A 15,975-nucleotide genomic window follows, 5' to 3' on the forward strand; every position below is an offset into this window, starting at 1 on the left:
TAACTGCTAAGCTAAATGCCCACTCCAGAATCTCGTTTTAAACCATTGGCCTTATACATGGGCTGCATAAAGCCTTATAGGCCACTTTTTCAGAACTCAGGGTGATGAGAACTCAATGGAAGATTCTGAGCAGAAAACTGATACAGCTGACATTTCAAAAGGAACAGTCAGAATGCTGCATTAAAAACAAGTTGCTAGGAACCAGTGCTGTGGCATAGCAGGTTAAGCTGCCACCTGCAGCACCAGAATCCCATATGAACACTGGTTCAATTCCCAGATACTCCACTTCCAATCCAGCTCCCAGCTAATGCACCTAAGAAAGCAGTGGACGATGGCCCAAGTATTTGGGCCCCTGCCACCTGTGTGGAAGACCCAGATGAGACTCCTGGCCTCAAGCTGGCCCAGCTCCAGCCATTGTGGTTACTTGGGGAGTGATCCAATGGAGCAAAGATCTCTCTCTCTCTATCTCATCTCTCTCTCTCTCTCTCTCTCTCTCTTTGACAGGCAGAGTTAGACAGTGAGAGAGAGAGACAGAGAAAAAGGTCTTCCTTCCGTTGGTTCACTCCCCAAATGGCTACTGCAGCTGGCACGCTGCACTGATCCGAAGCCAGGAGCCAGGAGCCAGGTGCTTCCTCCTGGTCTGCCATGCAGGTGCAGGGCCTAAGCACTTGGGCCATCCTCCACTGCCTTCCCAGGCCACAGCAGAGAGCTGGACTGGAAGAGGAGCAACAGGGACAGAATCCGGCACCCCAAATGGGACTAGAACCCGGGGTGCCGGCGCCACAGGCAGAGGATTAGCCAAGTTAGCCACGGCGCCGGCCCTATCTCTATCTCTATCTCTATCTTTGTCTCTGTCTCTGTCTCTATCTCTTCCTCCCACCATGTAACTATGCCTTTCAAATAAATAAATCTTTAAAAAAAAAAAAAAAAGAACAAGCTGCTAGAAGACAAGGGTGGCAGCAGGAAGACTAGCTAGTGTTTTGTAATAATCTAGGTGAGGTAAAATGATGTATTGGACCAGGTGATAATACTGAAAATGATGAGAAGTGGTAGATTCTGGCTATACTTTGAATGCAGAACTCAAGGTCTGCCAAGGGATTAGGCTGGATATGGGACATGAGTGAAAAGTGATAGAAAGGATAGAAGCAACTGGAAGGATGTAATTGCCACTCAGTAAGATGGGCATGACAACAGAAGAAGCACACCCAAGTGGACATGTCAAGTAGACAACCACATATCTAAGAGTCATCATGGCAATACCATGAAGTAGTAGGCAACATTACCAATGCATTAGTATAAATAAAGAGCAGAGACTGAGTCCAAGGGCCCTCCAATACTAAAGGTTGGGGCAATGAGGAGGACACTGAGAAGTGACCAGTGAGATAGGAGAAAATCACAAAACCATGGTCACCGAAAAACCAGATGAGGTAAGCATTTAAAGGAAAAAAGAGATGACCAATCATGGTACCAGCCAGGGAAATTAGCCTGGCACAACACCTAAAAGACAGCACAATTCAAACAAACAAAAAAGAAATCTTTTTAAAAAGGAGGTGGGAGTGGAGTTATCGCACAGTGGATTACACCCACCTGCAACACGAGCATCCCATATGAGCACCAAATCAAATCCTGGCTGCTCTACTTCCAATCCAGCTCCCTGCTAGTGTGCCAAGGAAAGCAGCAGAAGATAGCCTAAGTCCTTGAGCCCCTGCACCCACATGGGAGACCCCAGAAGAAGCTCCAGGCTCTTGGCTTCAGATAGGCCCAGCTGCAACTGTTGCAGTCATTTGGGGAGTGAATAAGTAGATGGAAGATTCTCTCTCTCTCTCTTCCTCTCTTTCTCTCTCTCTCTCTCTCTCCTTCGCTGTCTCTAACTCTGCCTTTCAAATAAATGCAAAATAACCCTTTTTTTAAATAAAATATAAGGGGGCTGGAGCTGTGGTGTAGCAGGTAAAGCTGCTGCCTGCAGTGCCAGCATCCCATATGGGCGCTGGTTCAAGTCCCAGCTACTCCACTTCCAATCCAGCTCTCTGCTATTGCCTGGGAAAGCAATAGAAGATGGCCCAAATACTTGGGCCCCTGCACCCATGTGGGAGACCCAGAAGAAGCTCCTGCATCCTGGCTTCACATTGGTGCAGTTCCAGCTATTGGAACCAATTGGGGAGTGAACCAGTGGATGGAAGATTCTCTCTCTCTCCCTCTCTCTCTCTTTCCCTCTCTCTCTCTCCCTCTCCCTCTCTCCCTCTCCCTCTTCCTCTCCCTCTCCTCTCCCTCTCTTTCTCTCTCTGTGTAACTCTGACTTTCAAGTAAATAAATAAATCTTTAAAAAAATAAAATAAAATAAAACATAAGACTGTAGACCTAGAAAGCAACTAGGTCTAATTCACTTCTATGATCTTGAGCAGATTGTCTAAATTCTGTAAAAGAAAATTATAACAGTCCTGTCCTCCAGGAGTTCCATAAATGACCTTAATAGTGATTAGATAAAATTTTTATTGGATGCACACATAGCTATTACCATGGGCACTAAGGCATAAATACAACTCTAAAAAAATATTTACTTGGCTTTTTCCCCTCAATCTGAGTCTCAGAATATGCGATGTGACCATAAAGTATTAATTTTGATTTTATATAGGTGGTGACATTAGCTTCCTATAAAAACACACTGTGTATGTTTACTGTCTTCCTAATCAAATCATTTCAGACATGAATAGCCATCCTTAGTAAGACCTCACAGTACATGATCCTGAAGTTCTGTTTTCAGATATCAGAAGTGACACACACACAAAAGCATAGGTGATCACCCATAACAATGGTAAGGAATTTCCTGACTTCTCTTGGCAGCATGTTAACTCTTGTTATTCATAAATGTTCCCTTATTAACTTTCATTTATTTCCTCTTTGCAACAGCTTGTGGAAATACATAAGAATAAAAAATGTTAATTCTTCTCAGATCTGGAAAAAATGATGCTGAAATTCATATGGAGGCACAGGAGACCTTGAATAGCTAAAGCAGTTTTGTACAACAAAAACAAAGCTGGAGGCATCACAATACCAGATTTCAGGACATACCACAGGGCAGTTGTAATCAAAACAGCATGGTACTGGTACAGAAACAGATGGATAGACCAATGGAACAGAATAGTAACACCAGAAATCAATCCAGACATCTACAGCCAACTTATCTTTGACCAAGGAGCTAAAACCAATCCCTGGAGTAAGGACAGTCTCTTCAACAAATGGTGCTGGGAAAACTGGATTTCCACATACAGAAGCATGAAGCAAGACTCCTACCTTACACCTTACACAAAAATCCACTCAACATGGATTAAAGATCTAAATCTACGACCCGACACCATCAAATTATTAGAGAATATTGGAGAAACCCTGAAAGATATAGGCACTGGCAAAGACTTCTTGGAAAAGACCCCGGAAGCACAGGCCGTAAAAGCCAAAATTAACAATTGGGATTGGATCAAATTGAGAAGTTTCTGTACCGCAAAAGAAACAGTCAGGAAAGTGAAGAGGGACACTAACCCACTGTTGGTAGGAATGCAAACTGGTAAAGCCACTATGGAAATCAGTATGGAGATTCCTCAGAAACCTGAATATAACCCTAACATTCAACCCAGCCATCCCACTCCTTGGAATTTACCCAAAGGAAATTAAATTGGCAAACAAAAAAGCTGTCTGCACCTCAATGTTTATTGCAGCTCAATTCACAATAGCTAAGACCTGGAATCAACCTAAATGCCCATCAACAGTAGACTGGATAAAAAAATTATGGGACATGTACTCTATAGAATACTATACAGCAGTTAAAAAACAATGAAATCCGGTCATTTACAACAAAATGGAGGAATCTGGAAAGCATCATGCTGAGTGAAATAAGCCAGTCCCAAAGGGACAAATACCATATGTTCACCCTGATCGGTGACAACTAACTGAGCACCAAAAAGGAAACCTGTTGAAGTGAAAAGGACACTATCAGAAACAGTGACTTGATCAGCCTTTGTCCTGACTGTTGATGAACAACTTAATACTTTACCCCTTTTAGTATTTTTTTTGTTCTACTTAATACTATTGGTTGAACTCTGTAATTAACACACAATGATTCCTAGGTGTTTAAATTTAACTGAAAAGTGATCTGTTAAATATAAGAGTGGGAATAAGAGAGGGAGGAGAGGTACAATTTGGGACATGCTCAATCGGACTTGCCCCAAACGGTAGAGTTAGAAACATGCCAGGGGATTCCAATTCAATCCCATCAAGGTGGCATGTACTAATGCCATCTCACTAGTCCAAGTGATCAATTTCAGTTCACAATAGATATGATGATAGGTCTAAGAGTCAAAGAGATCCCACAAGCAAGACTAGTGTCTGCTAATACTAACTGAATTAATTAAGAATGAGAAAACGATCCAACATGGGAAGCAGGATACACAGCAGACTCACAGAATGGCAGACATCCTAAACAGCACTCTGGCCTCAGAATCAGCCCTTAAGGCATTCGGATCTGGCTGAAGAGCCCATGAAAGTATTTTAGGCATGGAAAGCAAGACACTCTGGCATAGCCATTAATTTTAAAAGGATATCCTTTTAGTAATATAAAACAGAATTGGAAATCTGCAATTATCAGTGAAATGCCGATCAAAATCACAATGAGATATCTTCCTCACATCTGTCAAGATGGTTATTTCTAAAAACACAGGAGATAACAAGTGTTGGGGAAAGTATGGAGTAAAAGAAATGCTTGTTCACTTGGTGGAAATGTAAATTTGGTACAATCATAATGGAAAACAGTATGGAGGATCCTGAAAAAATTAAAAAGAGAGCTAGGATGTGATCTAGCAATCTCACTACTGGGTATATAAGTATATCTATAGGAGGTGAAATCAGTATGTCTAAGAGCTATCCATACTCCCATGTTTTCAGCAGCACTATCTACAGTAGCCAAGATATGGAATCCACCTAAGTGCCCTTCCCAAAAGAAGAATAGGTAAAGAAAATGTGGTGTGTATATACACTGGAATGCTATTCAGCCTTTATAAAAGAGATGTTGCCATTAGCAACAATAGGATAAACTTACATGACATTATGCTATCTGAAATAAGCTAGGAATAGAAAGCAAAACACTGCATGACTCACTTTTATTTGGAATCTAAGTCAAATACATAGAAACAGAGTAGAATGGGGTAAAGAGAGAGAGGAAACAGGGAGATACAGTTCAAAGGGAGCAAACTTGCTGTTATGATTATTGAATAACTCTAGAAATCTAATGTACAGCACAATGACCATAGTTAATACAGTGATATTGCACACTGAAAATTTGCTAAGGGAGTAGATTTTAGGTATTCTTCTAACAAAAACAAAGTAGTTATGTGAGGTAAATGTATATGCTAACTGCCTTGACTGTAATAATCATTTCATTATGTATAATGGTGCCAAAACACCATATTGTACATCTTTTTTTTTTTTGACAGGGAGAGTGGACAGAGAGAGAGAGAGAGAGAGAGAGAGAAAGGTCTTCCTTTTGCCGTTGGTTCACCCTCCAATGGCCACCGCGGCCGGCGCACCATGCTGATCTGAAGGCAGGAGCCGGGTGCTTCTCCTGGTCTCCCATGGGGTGCAGGGCCCAAGCACTTGGGCCATCCTTCACTGCCTTCCCGGGCCATAGCAGAGAGCTGGCCTGGAAGAGGGGCAACCGGGACAGAATCCGGCGCCCCGACTGGGACTAGAACCCGTTGTGCCAGCGCCGCTAGGCGGAGGATTAGCCTGTTGAGCCATGACGCCAGCCATATTGTGCATCTTAAATGCATACTTGTTTTTCAGTTTTACTGGAGAGTCCGGAGTTTGGCCTACTGGTTAAGATGCTACTTAGGACTCCTTCATGCCTAAGTTTTCGTCCTAGCTCTACTCCTGATTCCAGCTTCCTGGTAATGCAGATATTTGGAGTCAGCAGGTGATGAGTCAGGTAGTTAAGTTCCTGTCATGCTCATAGGCAACCTGGATTTAGTTCATGGCATTAGCTTCAGCCCAAGTCAGTGGGCTTTATCGGCATTTGGTGAGTGAACTAGCAGATGAGTGCTTTCTCCATTTCTGTGTATGTGTGTGTGAGGGTTGTGTGTGTGTGCCTTGCAAATAAATTTTTAAAAATTTCAAACTTTAAGGGAAAAAAAAAAACCAAAATCATGACATCAAGCAAAAGTTGGGAGTACCAGTGTTCTTAACCACTTGGGGTCTGTTTATCTAATGAAATACACATTTTCCCCCAGGAAAATACACATGAATAGGCATTTCCTGGGGTTGTTGCATCAGGCTCCACATTAAAAACTCTTAATTCAGCCTTATCATTTTACAAACAATGAAATTAATTCTATCAGAGATAAAGTTAACTTACCCATGCTCAAAAGATTGGCGTAATACTCATTAATTCTCTATTACTTGCCTTTGTCCATCAGTCGCTACAAATGGTAGAACCTTGACTAAAATGCACAGGATACTAAGGCTACAAACCATGAATTTAAATTTATTTCTATGAACTCAGCGTTAACTTCAAAAATGGAACCAGCAAAGATGACATTAAAATCCAAGTCTCCTAATTCCTTCTTTGGTGTCCAGAAAAGTCCACCATATCTGCCTCCTTTAATATGTGTCACTTAATTTTCAAGGGATAATTTCCTCCATCCTAGTGTTTCAGGTTTCATAATATTTTACCATAATGTATCATGACTTATAATTATTTGATACCTTCTACTCTTTATCTCCCTTAATTAAAGAGTATTAACTGTATCCTATAGTTTAAAGGATGCTAGAGTTGGAAAATTAAAGCTCATCATCCAATCTCCTACTCAATGCAAAATTATTCTTTACAACTCATTGGGCATTTTACTTACTAAGTACTGGGTGCTATAGGGTGCCTAATTGTACATTCTCTAAGAACTGAGTCATCCAGGCTCTTTCTACCTATGTCCAGGAATAAAGAATTCCCTAATTCTTGAGGCTACTTATTCAACTGTTACAGGTCTCTAATCATTAGAAGATTCTTTCTTCTACTCAGCTGATACCTTCCTATTAGAGTCCATTAGTGCTACACCTGTTCTCCAAAGTAACACACATCTAAATCTAACTCCTTTATCACATGGCAGCAAGTAAATGAAGAGCTAAGACACCCTCATTTTTAAACTGTATTCTCTTTCAGACTTCTCACTTATTCCTCACTTAACATGGTATCCAGATGCTTACTCTAGGTCTGAGGGTGAAAATTTACACACTTAGTTTTATGTCTAAGGGTATATCACATAAGAATTCTAAAAGTAGAAATTCTGGTTGAGAATTTCCATATTTTGGAGTAATTTTTAAATCATTGGAGTTAATTAAAATGAAATTCTATAATTACCTTTTTGGTTCAATTTTAGCAGCAATCAATCTGGCAATATGTAAATCTGTTTCATTTTCCCTGTGATATATAATAGTAATATCAACATGATTGAAGATATAGAAAGTATTCGTTTTGTTGAATTCAGGCTGCAAAAAGACAAAGACGTTTTAAAGTCTGAACTTTCCACATACACTAAAAACTATACAATCTGCTCATATAATAAAGCTTGAAAGATCAGTTCTAAGAAAATTGAGCTATGAATTAAGCATACTGAGGAGAAAATGTAGGCATAAGCATTTGGCCTTAAATTAAGGCATTAGCTAATCCAAAATTTTAAATAATTCTAAAGGAATAATATTGAAAAACTGTAAAATTTATAAATTCGTGTATTTTTCTGAGTTTCAACCACATGTAAACTGTAAAATAATGCAAATTAACTTAAAAATATTATCAGTATGTGAATTTTAAACATATCAAGATTTTGGCCTTTACCTATGGTAAAAGTCATGAAGCAAGAAAAATAAAATGTAGATATTATTGCCTCCAGGCGTTGAGATTATAGTTGATAATTTTTCTGCTTTTCCTCTATATTTTCTATACTCTTCAAAGTTTACGCAATGAGATCACTTTACATTTATAATTAGAAGCATCATCAAACAAAAAATGAATTTCTGTGCCTACCAAAGTTTGTCAGTTCTTTTCCTAGTAGCCACAACTCTTGAGATAATTATCCAAATTTACTACATCAATGCTTCTTAAACTTAAAAAGTTCACAGTCACCCATGTATCTTGTTGAAATGCAGATTCTGATGCACTAGATCTAGGGCAGGGCCTGAGGTTCTGCATCCTAACAAGTTCCCAGGAGATTCCAATGTTCCTGGTCCTGACCACACTTGGAGAAACACTACTCTAGTCCAAAAGAAATAGCACTCTTTTTAAAAAAGATTTACTTTATTTATTTGAAAGGCAGAGATACAGAGACAGGAAGACAAAGAGGCAGAGGAACCATTCATCCATTGGTTCTCTTCCCAAATCATCAAAACGTCTGGGCCTGTGCCAGGCCAAAGCCAGAAGCTTGATCTTGGAACTTCTTCCTGGTCTCCCACATGGGTGGCAGGAACCCACACTCTTGAGCTATCTTCCACTTTCCCAGGCACATTAGCCAAGGAGCTGGATCAGAAGTGGAACAACTGGGAGTTGACCTGCTGCTCATATGGGATGGCAGCAATGCAGGCAGTGGCTTAACCCACTGTGCCACAATGCAGGCCCCAAAATAACACTCTTGACTATTCTTTTTTGATGGGAATGGTTAAGAGAGAATGAACAGCTATTTTTTCCATAGATATTTCAGGGCAGTTTTGCAATAAAGGCTGTTATAGTTTAGAATGTATTCCCTAAAAAGATATGTTCAGGTTCTAACCTCCAGAACTCATAAATATGACCTTATTTGGAAATAGAGTCTCTGCAATATAATTAAGGTGAGACCACCATAATGGACCTTAAACCAATATGACTGATGGCTTTGTAAGAAGAAAAGCTCAGGGCCGGTGCTGTGGTGCAGTGGGTTAATGCCCCAGCCTGAAGCGCTGGCATCCCATATGGGCGCCGGTTCTAGTCCCGGCTACTCCTCTTCCAATCCAGCTCTCTGCTGTGGCCTGGGAAAGCAGTAGATGGCCCAAGTCCTTGGGCCCCTCCACCTGCATGGGAAACCTGGAAGAAGTTCCTGGCTCCTGGCTTCAGATCAGCACAGCTTCGCTGTTGTGGCCAATTGGGGAGTGAACCATCAGATGGAAGACTCTCTCTCTCTCTCTCCTCTCTCTCTGTAACTCTGACTTTCAAATAAATAAATAAATCTTTTAAAAAAAAGAAGAAGAAGAAAAGCTCACAGAAAACAGACACCCAGGGAGATTATCATTTGATGACAGAGGCAGATGGGAATGAGATGCAGCAGCAAGCCAAGGAGGAACAAGGATTGTGAGCCATCCCTGGCAGCTAGGAGTGAGGCATGCAATAGAGTGTCCCTCAGAGTCCTCAGGAGGAAGCAACCCTATCAATGCCTGACCTCAGACTTCTAGCTACCAGAAGCATGGAACAGTAAACTTCTGTTGTTTGGAGCCACCCAATTTGTGCTACTTTGTTATGGCAGCCCTACCAAATTAATACAAGAGTTAAGAATATAAACTTTGGGGCTGACGTTGTGGCGTAGTGGGTTAAGCGCTGCCTGTGATGCTGGCATCCCAAATGGGTGCCAGTTTGTAGCCCAGCTGCTCCACTTCCAATCCAGCTCCCTGCTAATGCACCTGGGAAATTCAAGGAAGACAGCCCAAGTACTTGGATCCCTATTATCCATGTGAGAGATTTAGATGAAGCTCCTGACTCCTGACTTTGGCCTGGCAAAATCCCAACTGCTGTAACCATCTGGGGAGTGAACCAGCAGATGGAAGCTATCTCTCTCTCTCTCTCCCTCCCTCCCTCCCTCCCTGTTGGTAACCCTGCCTTTCAAATAAATAAATAAATGAAAAAGAACATGAACTTTGCAATCAGATAGCCCTTTGCTAGCTGTGTGACTGAAGACAAGGCATTTAACTACTTCAAGTCTCAGTGTTCTCATTTGACAAAGGAGAATAATAATAGGATTGCTGAAAGGATTAAATGCAATAATGTATGTAAATTATAGTAAGGGCTTAACATAGGAAGCCTTCAATAAATGTTAGCTAATAAGTCATCCAGGCCTTCAATTGTCAGAAAACGAGTATATGGGGCTGGCACTGTGGCACAGTGGGTTAAGCTGCAACGCCATCATCCCTTATGGGCAACAGCTCACAACTCAGCTGTTCCTATTCTGATTCAGCTCCCGGCTACTGGCCTGGGAAAGCAGCAGAGGATGACCAGGGTGCTTGTGTCCCTGCACCCACATAGGAGACCTGGAAGAAGTTCCTGGCTCCTGGCTTCACCCTGGTGCAGCTCCAAGCATTGTGGCCATTTAGGGTGTGAGCTGGCAGATGGAAGACCTCTCTCTCTCTCCCTCTCTCTCTCTCTCTACCCTCTCTCTCCCTCCCTCCTTCCTTCCCTCCCCCTCCCTCTCCTGTTCCCTCTCCTTCTCTCCCTCTCTCAGTAACTCTTTCTTTCAAATAAATAATATTTAAAAAGACAAAAATATGAGTACATATGAGCCTTGTCAATGACCATATTGAGTAATCTACAGCACGTAGAACCCTGGCTAAGATTAAGAATTATGGCTCTGCAAATCTCAGAATTGAAGTTGATGACCCTGCAGGAATTTAGAGATCATTTAGTCCAGGGATGATAAACAAGAGGGTCAGAGTGATCTTGTAAGGGAGTATCAGAATCAGCTTGGGATGGGGAGTAAAATCTGCTCACAGAAGCACTCTTCACAATTGCAAAAAAAAAAAAAAAAACCTAGAAATAACAAAAAATATCCATCCACTTAATAGAATATGGCATAACAACAGAGGGAAATAAAGTGCAGCTAGTAGATTTTCCTGTGTTTGGTATGAAAGAGGCCCATGTTATATGCTGCTAGAGAGGAAAAGCTCAGCATAGTGGTTAAGGATATGAACTCCACAGTCAAACTGACTAGGTTTGAAGCTCAGGTATGTTCTGTACTAGCTTGTGTGGCCTTGGCCACATTGTAACCTCTCAATTTCTTATATTCTGTTCCTAACGAAATAGCAGCAATAGTTATCTACTGGTTAATGCTGTGAGCATTAATTATTTCAAGTACTGTTTGCATAAAGTAAGTACACAGTATTATAGACAAAGTGAGGACAAAGCCTTTCGGGATCTGGAGCCTGTATATTTCTCCAGACTCATCTTCTGCTTGCAATCTGCTACATTACTGAAGAAGGACAGGGGTTATGGCCAGCGCCGCGGCTCAATAGGCTAATCCTCCGCCTAGCGGCGCCGGCACACCGGGTTCTACTCCCGGTCGGGGCGCTGGATTCTGTCCTGGTTGCCCCTCTTCCAGGCCAGCTCTCTGCTGTGGCCCGGGAAGGCAGTGGAGGAAGGCCCAAGTACTTGGGTCCTGCACCCCATGGGAGACCAGGATAAGCACCTGGCTCCTACCATCGGATCAGTGCGGTGCGCTGGCCACAGCGCGCCAGCCGTGGCGGCCATTGGAGGGTGAAACAACGGCAAAGGAAGACCTTTCTCTCTGTCTCTCTCTCTCACTGTCCACTCTGCCTGTCAAAAAAAAAAAAAAAAAGAAGGACAGGGGCCTAGCCTAGTGCTTCAGATGCCCACATCAGAGTACCTGGGTTCAATTCCCAGCTCCAGCCTCTGGCTCGAGCTTCCTTCCAATATAGTCACAGGGAGGCAGCAGTGATGATTCAAGTACCTGTGTTTTAGACACCCACATGACAGACCTGAATTGAGTTCCCAGCACCTAGCTTTGGTCCTGACCTAGGGATGTTGCAGGTATTTGGGGAGTGAACTAGTAGATGAGCACTCTCTCCTCAAATAAATACAAATTTTAAAAGCATTAAGCATTTTTTAAAAATAATAATGAGAATTCTTTATTCTAGTTCTCAAAACACTACACTCAGATCTCTATTGTCAGTTACTTAAAACTGGAGTTCATATATTTACATGTTTACATCCCATGGATTCCCTAGTAAATCACAAGGCTGGAAAAATTGTTTGGTTCCTTTATTAACTCACTCATTCACTCACTAATTCATCAAGTATTTTAAATACCTACTATGTTCCAGGCACTTAACTATAGCCTGAGAGCTGAGACCCTGTAGGTAATCGAAAATTACAAGACTCGGTTTGGTATACTAAAAAGAAAATGGAATTTGGTTTTAAAGTGAGAATATAATTTTCCTCATGGGCATTGTCTACCTTAGAAAAACTACTACAGAACATGCCTGTGACTATAGACTTGTAGTTCAGGCCACCGAAGATTAGAGATGGGACATAGGCACTCCCTTGACTTGCATCCTCTGATCTGCTTTAACAAAAACTAGGAGGAAAAGAAAGCTAGGCATCAGAAGCAAGGGGTGGCAGGCCTATTAATGGCTGATCTGTACAGTGATCTGCCCTCAAGGAGACCCAACAGGCCAGTCCACTGCAGTGGCTTTCAAAGTAGTAAGCCTGGGAGCTTCAGCAGAAGTCAGCTTGTGAAGAGCCCTGGCAGCTCTGCCAAGAGTTGGATCACTGGAAATGGACCTGCCCTGGAGTCGAAGGATGCCCAGGTCAGAGCCACAGATCTTATTGGCTCTAAGCTGAAAAGCCCTTCACTCAGCCCAACTTCCAAAGTGACCACTGCAGCTGAGGGGATGGTCAAATAGGGTCAGCAACATTGCAGGCAGAACTGTAAATTTCTTGTTAGAGATGCCCCCTGCCTTTACCTGGCCAGCTCTCCTCCTAGGCCAGCCAAGTAATGAAAGTCAACAGAGTGCCTTCCCCTAGGAGGTTCACACCTCCCTTAGGATGTACCCCATGTGAAGAGATAGATAGGTCTGGGCCTCTTCACTTACAAGGCCTAAAGCCCACCAGATTATTATCAAGCCCCTTCTATCAGGTTCTATTTGCCTCTCAATCAGAAAACTTAATTGTAGCTTAGACAGCACCTTTCTTAGCTCCTCTAATAATGACTCTGTCCTTTGTTCTAGACCCTGTCTAGCACACTTGGACCTCATTCCTTTGTAATCATAACCTCTACTCTACCACCAATGGCTCTACTCCCAACATGTGTGTACTGATGGTCCTCTTCTCCACTTAATGCTGTATAATTGTTCAAACCTGGTAAATGCCACTCTTAGGATCATTGGTTACTATCCTCACTCTGTCTTTTATGACCTTGTCTAAATATGATCAGAGTCGGCAAACTCAAAAGGATTCCATAGCCTTGGCAACTCATGACGACAGCCTAGGGTGGTTACTGGCGCCATAAACTAGAGTGTCAATTTGTTGGGTCAACAACAGGAGCCACTGTGCACTTGCTCCTCATGTGGGATCTCTGTCCTTAATGTGCTGTACATTTTGATTTAATGCTATAACTAGTACTCAAACAGTATGTTTCACTTTGTGTTGCTATGTGGGTGCAAACTGTTGAAATCTTTATACTAAATTGATCTTCTGTATATAAAGAGAATTGAAAATGAATCTTGATGCAAATGGAAGGGGAGAGGGAGCGGGAGAGGGGAGGGTTGCGGGTGGGAGGGAAGTTATGGGAGGGGGAAGCCATTGTAATCCATAAGCTGTACACTGGAAATTTATATTCATCAAATAAAAGTTAAAAAAATGGAATTTGAATAAAAATATCATTGGGCTACAAATGAGAATTTGCTATATAGAATCTTTTGTATGTTAATTCATGTTTCAGAGCCTTAGTTTTCTTAGCTGTGTAATATGCAAAGATGTAACACAGCATCTGGCACAGAATAAGCAGATCACTAGTTAGTTTCCTTCTTGCTAGATGCTAAAATTATGCTTTAACATTTTAACTAAATTTCCAATTCCAACCTTATTGGGGCCAAATCTGCTGCTGCTGAAAACTATAAATGCTAAATAAAGTAAAATACACAACTCGTTAAAAAACAGCAGGAACTGATAACAGTGAAAAACTATGGTACCAAATTCTAAAGGCAATCAGGAAACTACAGAGGTAAGTTAGTTCAGTAGGAAGCATTGATGTTGCTTTTGTCCTCAGGACATTTGTAGGTCAGGGCAAACTTGGACTTCAGTTTACACAGGCTGCCTCATGGGATAAGGAGGCAAGAACTCAGGGCCTAGGGCCCTGCTAGGTGGAAAGGTTATCAGATCCTTTGCACATGAAGACAAGACCACTTACCACTCCCAAGAGGCAATACCCCCAGGGTAAAGTTGAGCCAGAAGTAAACATGTTCCACACCTCCAATGGATTATGAGAGGACTCGAATGCTAAACAAAACAAGGGAAAAAAGAAAAATAAACCTGTCCTTGAAAAGTTGTGGCTACAGATCAGCCCAAATAGAGATTTCCAGGCTGGATTCACATTATCTCAGTAGTCCTGGGAATTTTAAGATGTGAAATTCCTTTAAAGTGATCTCAGACTGATATTTCCCAAAGACACCTTGTAGAAGTTACTGAAAATCCTCTTTGGAGCAAAGTACTTTGATTCTAAGATTCAAAGAAATCCCACAAACAATTTTCAAAGGCAATGAGAAGGTAGACAAAATAATGAAGCACACAAGGAAAAATGATGTCATGAACAAGAACCAGCAGAAATAAATCTGCAAAGATTTCCAATACAGGAATTATCAGAGGTATATTTTAAATTAAATAAATTTAACATGTTTAAAGAAGTAAAAGCAAAGCCTGAAAGCATATGCATACAACAAGAAGCTATAAAAACGACCTAGCAGATTAAAAAAAAAAACTTATAGAAATGAGAAAGATGCTTATTGAAATTAAAAATGCAATGTAAAAATGCAATGTATATGTTTAAGGCAAGAAAAAGTGAGGAGAGAATTTATACACCAGAATTTACAGATACATAAGAAAAACCTAGCACAAATGAAAATACAGAAGAGGAATTAAGAGACAGGAGGAAATAAGAACATTTAACATAGCTTCAATTAGTGTCTGAAAAGTAAAGAATAAAATGTCAGACAATGGCTGACAACTCTAGAACTGATAGAAGACAACAGTGCAGAGAATCCGAGGAATTACACACAAGATTAAAAACTAAAAAAAATCCATAACTGACCACATAATGATGAACCTGACTAAGATAATTTAAATAAAGGTGACTAAGATATATGAATGAATGAAAGGACTATAACAAAAATGTAAGTGTTCTTGAATACTAGAAGAATTACAACAGTAAAAATACAGACCACCTAGAGACTTTTTAATTTATGAAATATAAGATACCATCATTTGTAAAACATTGTTGTGTTTTGAACTTATAAGAAAAACATTGCCACTTAAATTTTGACATGCTATCAAGTACAAGACACATCCTGGTATTGTAAATGTTAAGATATGGAGAAACATGAAGCTTAAAATCAATGTGATGAGAAATACAAAAATAATAAAACATAAAGGTGTGCATATTTGACATGGTAGTTGAGACACCCCATGGGACTCTCTCATCCCAGGTTGGAGTGCCTGGTTTGAGTTCTGACTCTTCCACTTCCAATCCAGCTTCCTGCTGGTAGGCAACTGGTGATGGCTCAAATGCTTGGGTCCCCACCACACACACCGGAGACCCAGATAGAGTTCCAGGCTCCTGGCTTTAATTTGGCTCAGTCCTGGCTTTTGCAAGCTTTTGGGGAGTGTTGTACAGAATACACACATATAGCTGCTGGAGCAGGTGCTGTAGTGTAGAAGGCTAAGCCTCCTCTTGCAGTGCTAGCATCCCATATGGGTGCCAGTTCGAGACCCGGCTGCTCCACTTCCGATCCAGCTCCCTGCTAATACACCTGGGAAAGCAGTAGAAGATGGTCCAAGTCCTTGGGCCCCTGCACCCAAGTGGCAGACCTGGAAGAAGCTCCTGGCTCCTGGCTTCAGATAGGCGCAAATCCGGCTATTTACAGCCATTTGGGGAATATACCAGCAGATGGAAGACTTCTCCCTCGCTCTCTCTG

At 41.4% G+C, this 15,975-nt stretch overlaps 1 protein-coding gene across 4 annotated transcripts in view; it reads right to left on the reverse strand.

The window, feature by feature from the left end:
- The window catches only part of LOC133753050 (transmembrane 9 superfamily member 2-like), a 92,840-nt gene that overhangs the window by 54,554 nt on the left and 22,311 nt on the right, over window positions 1–15,975 (reverse strand). For 2 of the 4 annotated variants that reach the window (XM_062183420.1, XM_062183417.1), the window contains exons 6-7: window positions 14,196–14,284; window positions 7,397–7,456 (exon numbers count right to left, since the gene is read on the reverse strand). In XM_062183420.1, the coding sequence (XP_062039404.1) occupies window positions 7,397–7,456; window positions 14,196–14,284 (149 nt within the window). Of the gene's footprint in view, window positions 1–7,396; window positions 7,525–14,195; window positions 14,285–15,975 lie in introns of all 4 variants that reach the window. The other 2 variants (XM_062183418.1, XM_062183419.1) reach the window with 2 other exon arrangements.

The sequence above is a fragment of the Lepus europaeus genome, chromosome X, assembly GCF_033115175.1.
Source record: "Lepus europaeus isolate LE1 chromosome X, mLepTim1.pri, whole genome shotgun sequence".
In the NCBI taxonomy this organism is placed as follows: Eukaryota; Metazoa; Chordata; class Mammalia; order Lagomorpha; family Leporidae; genus Lepus; species Lepus europaeus.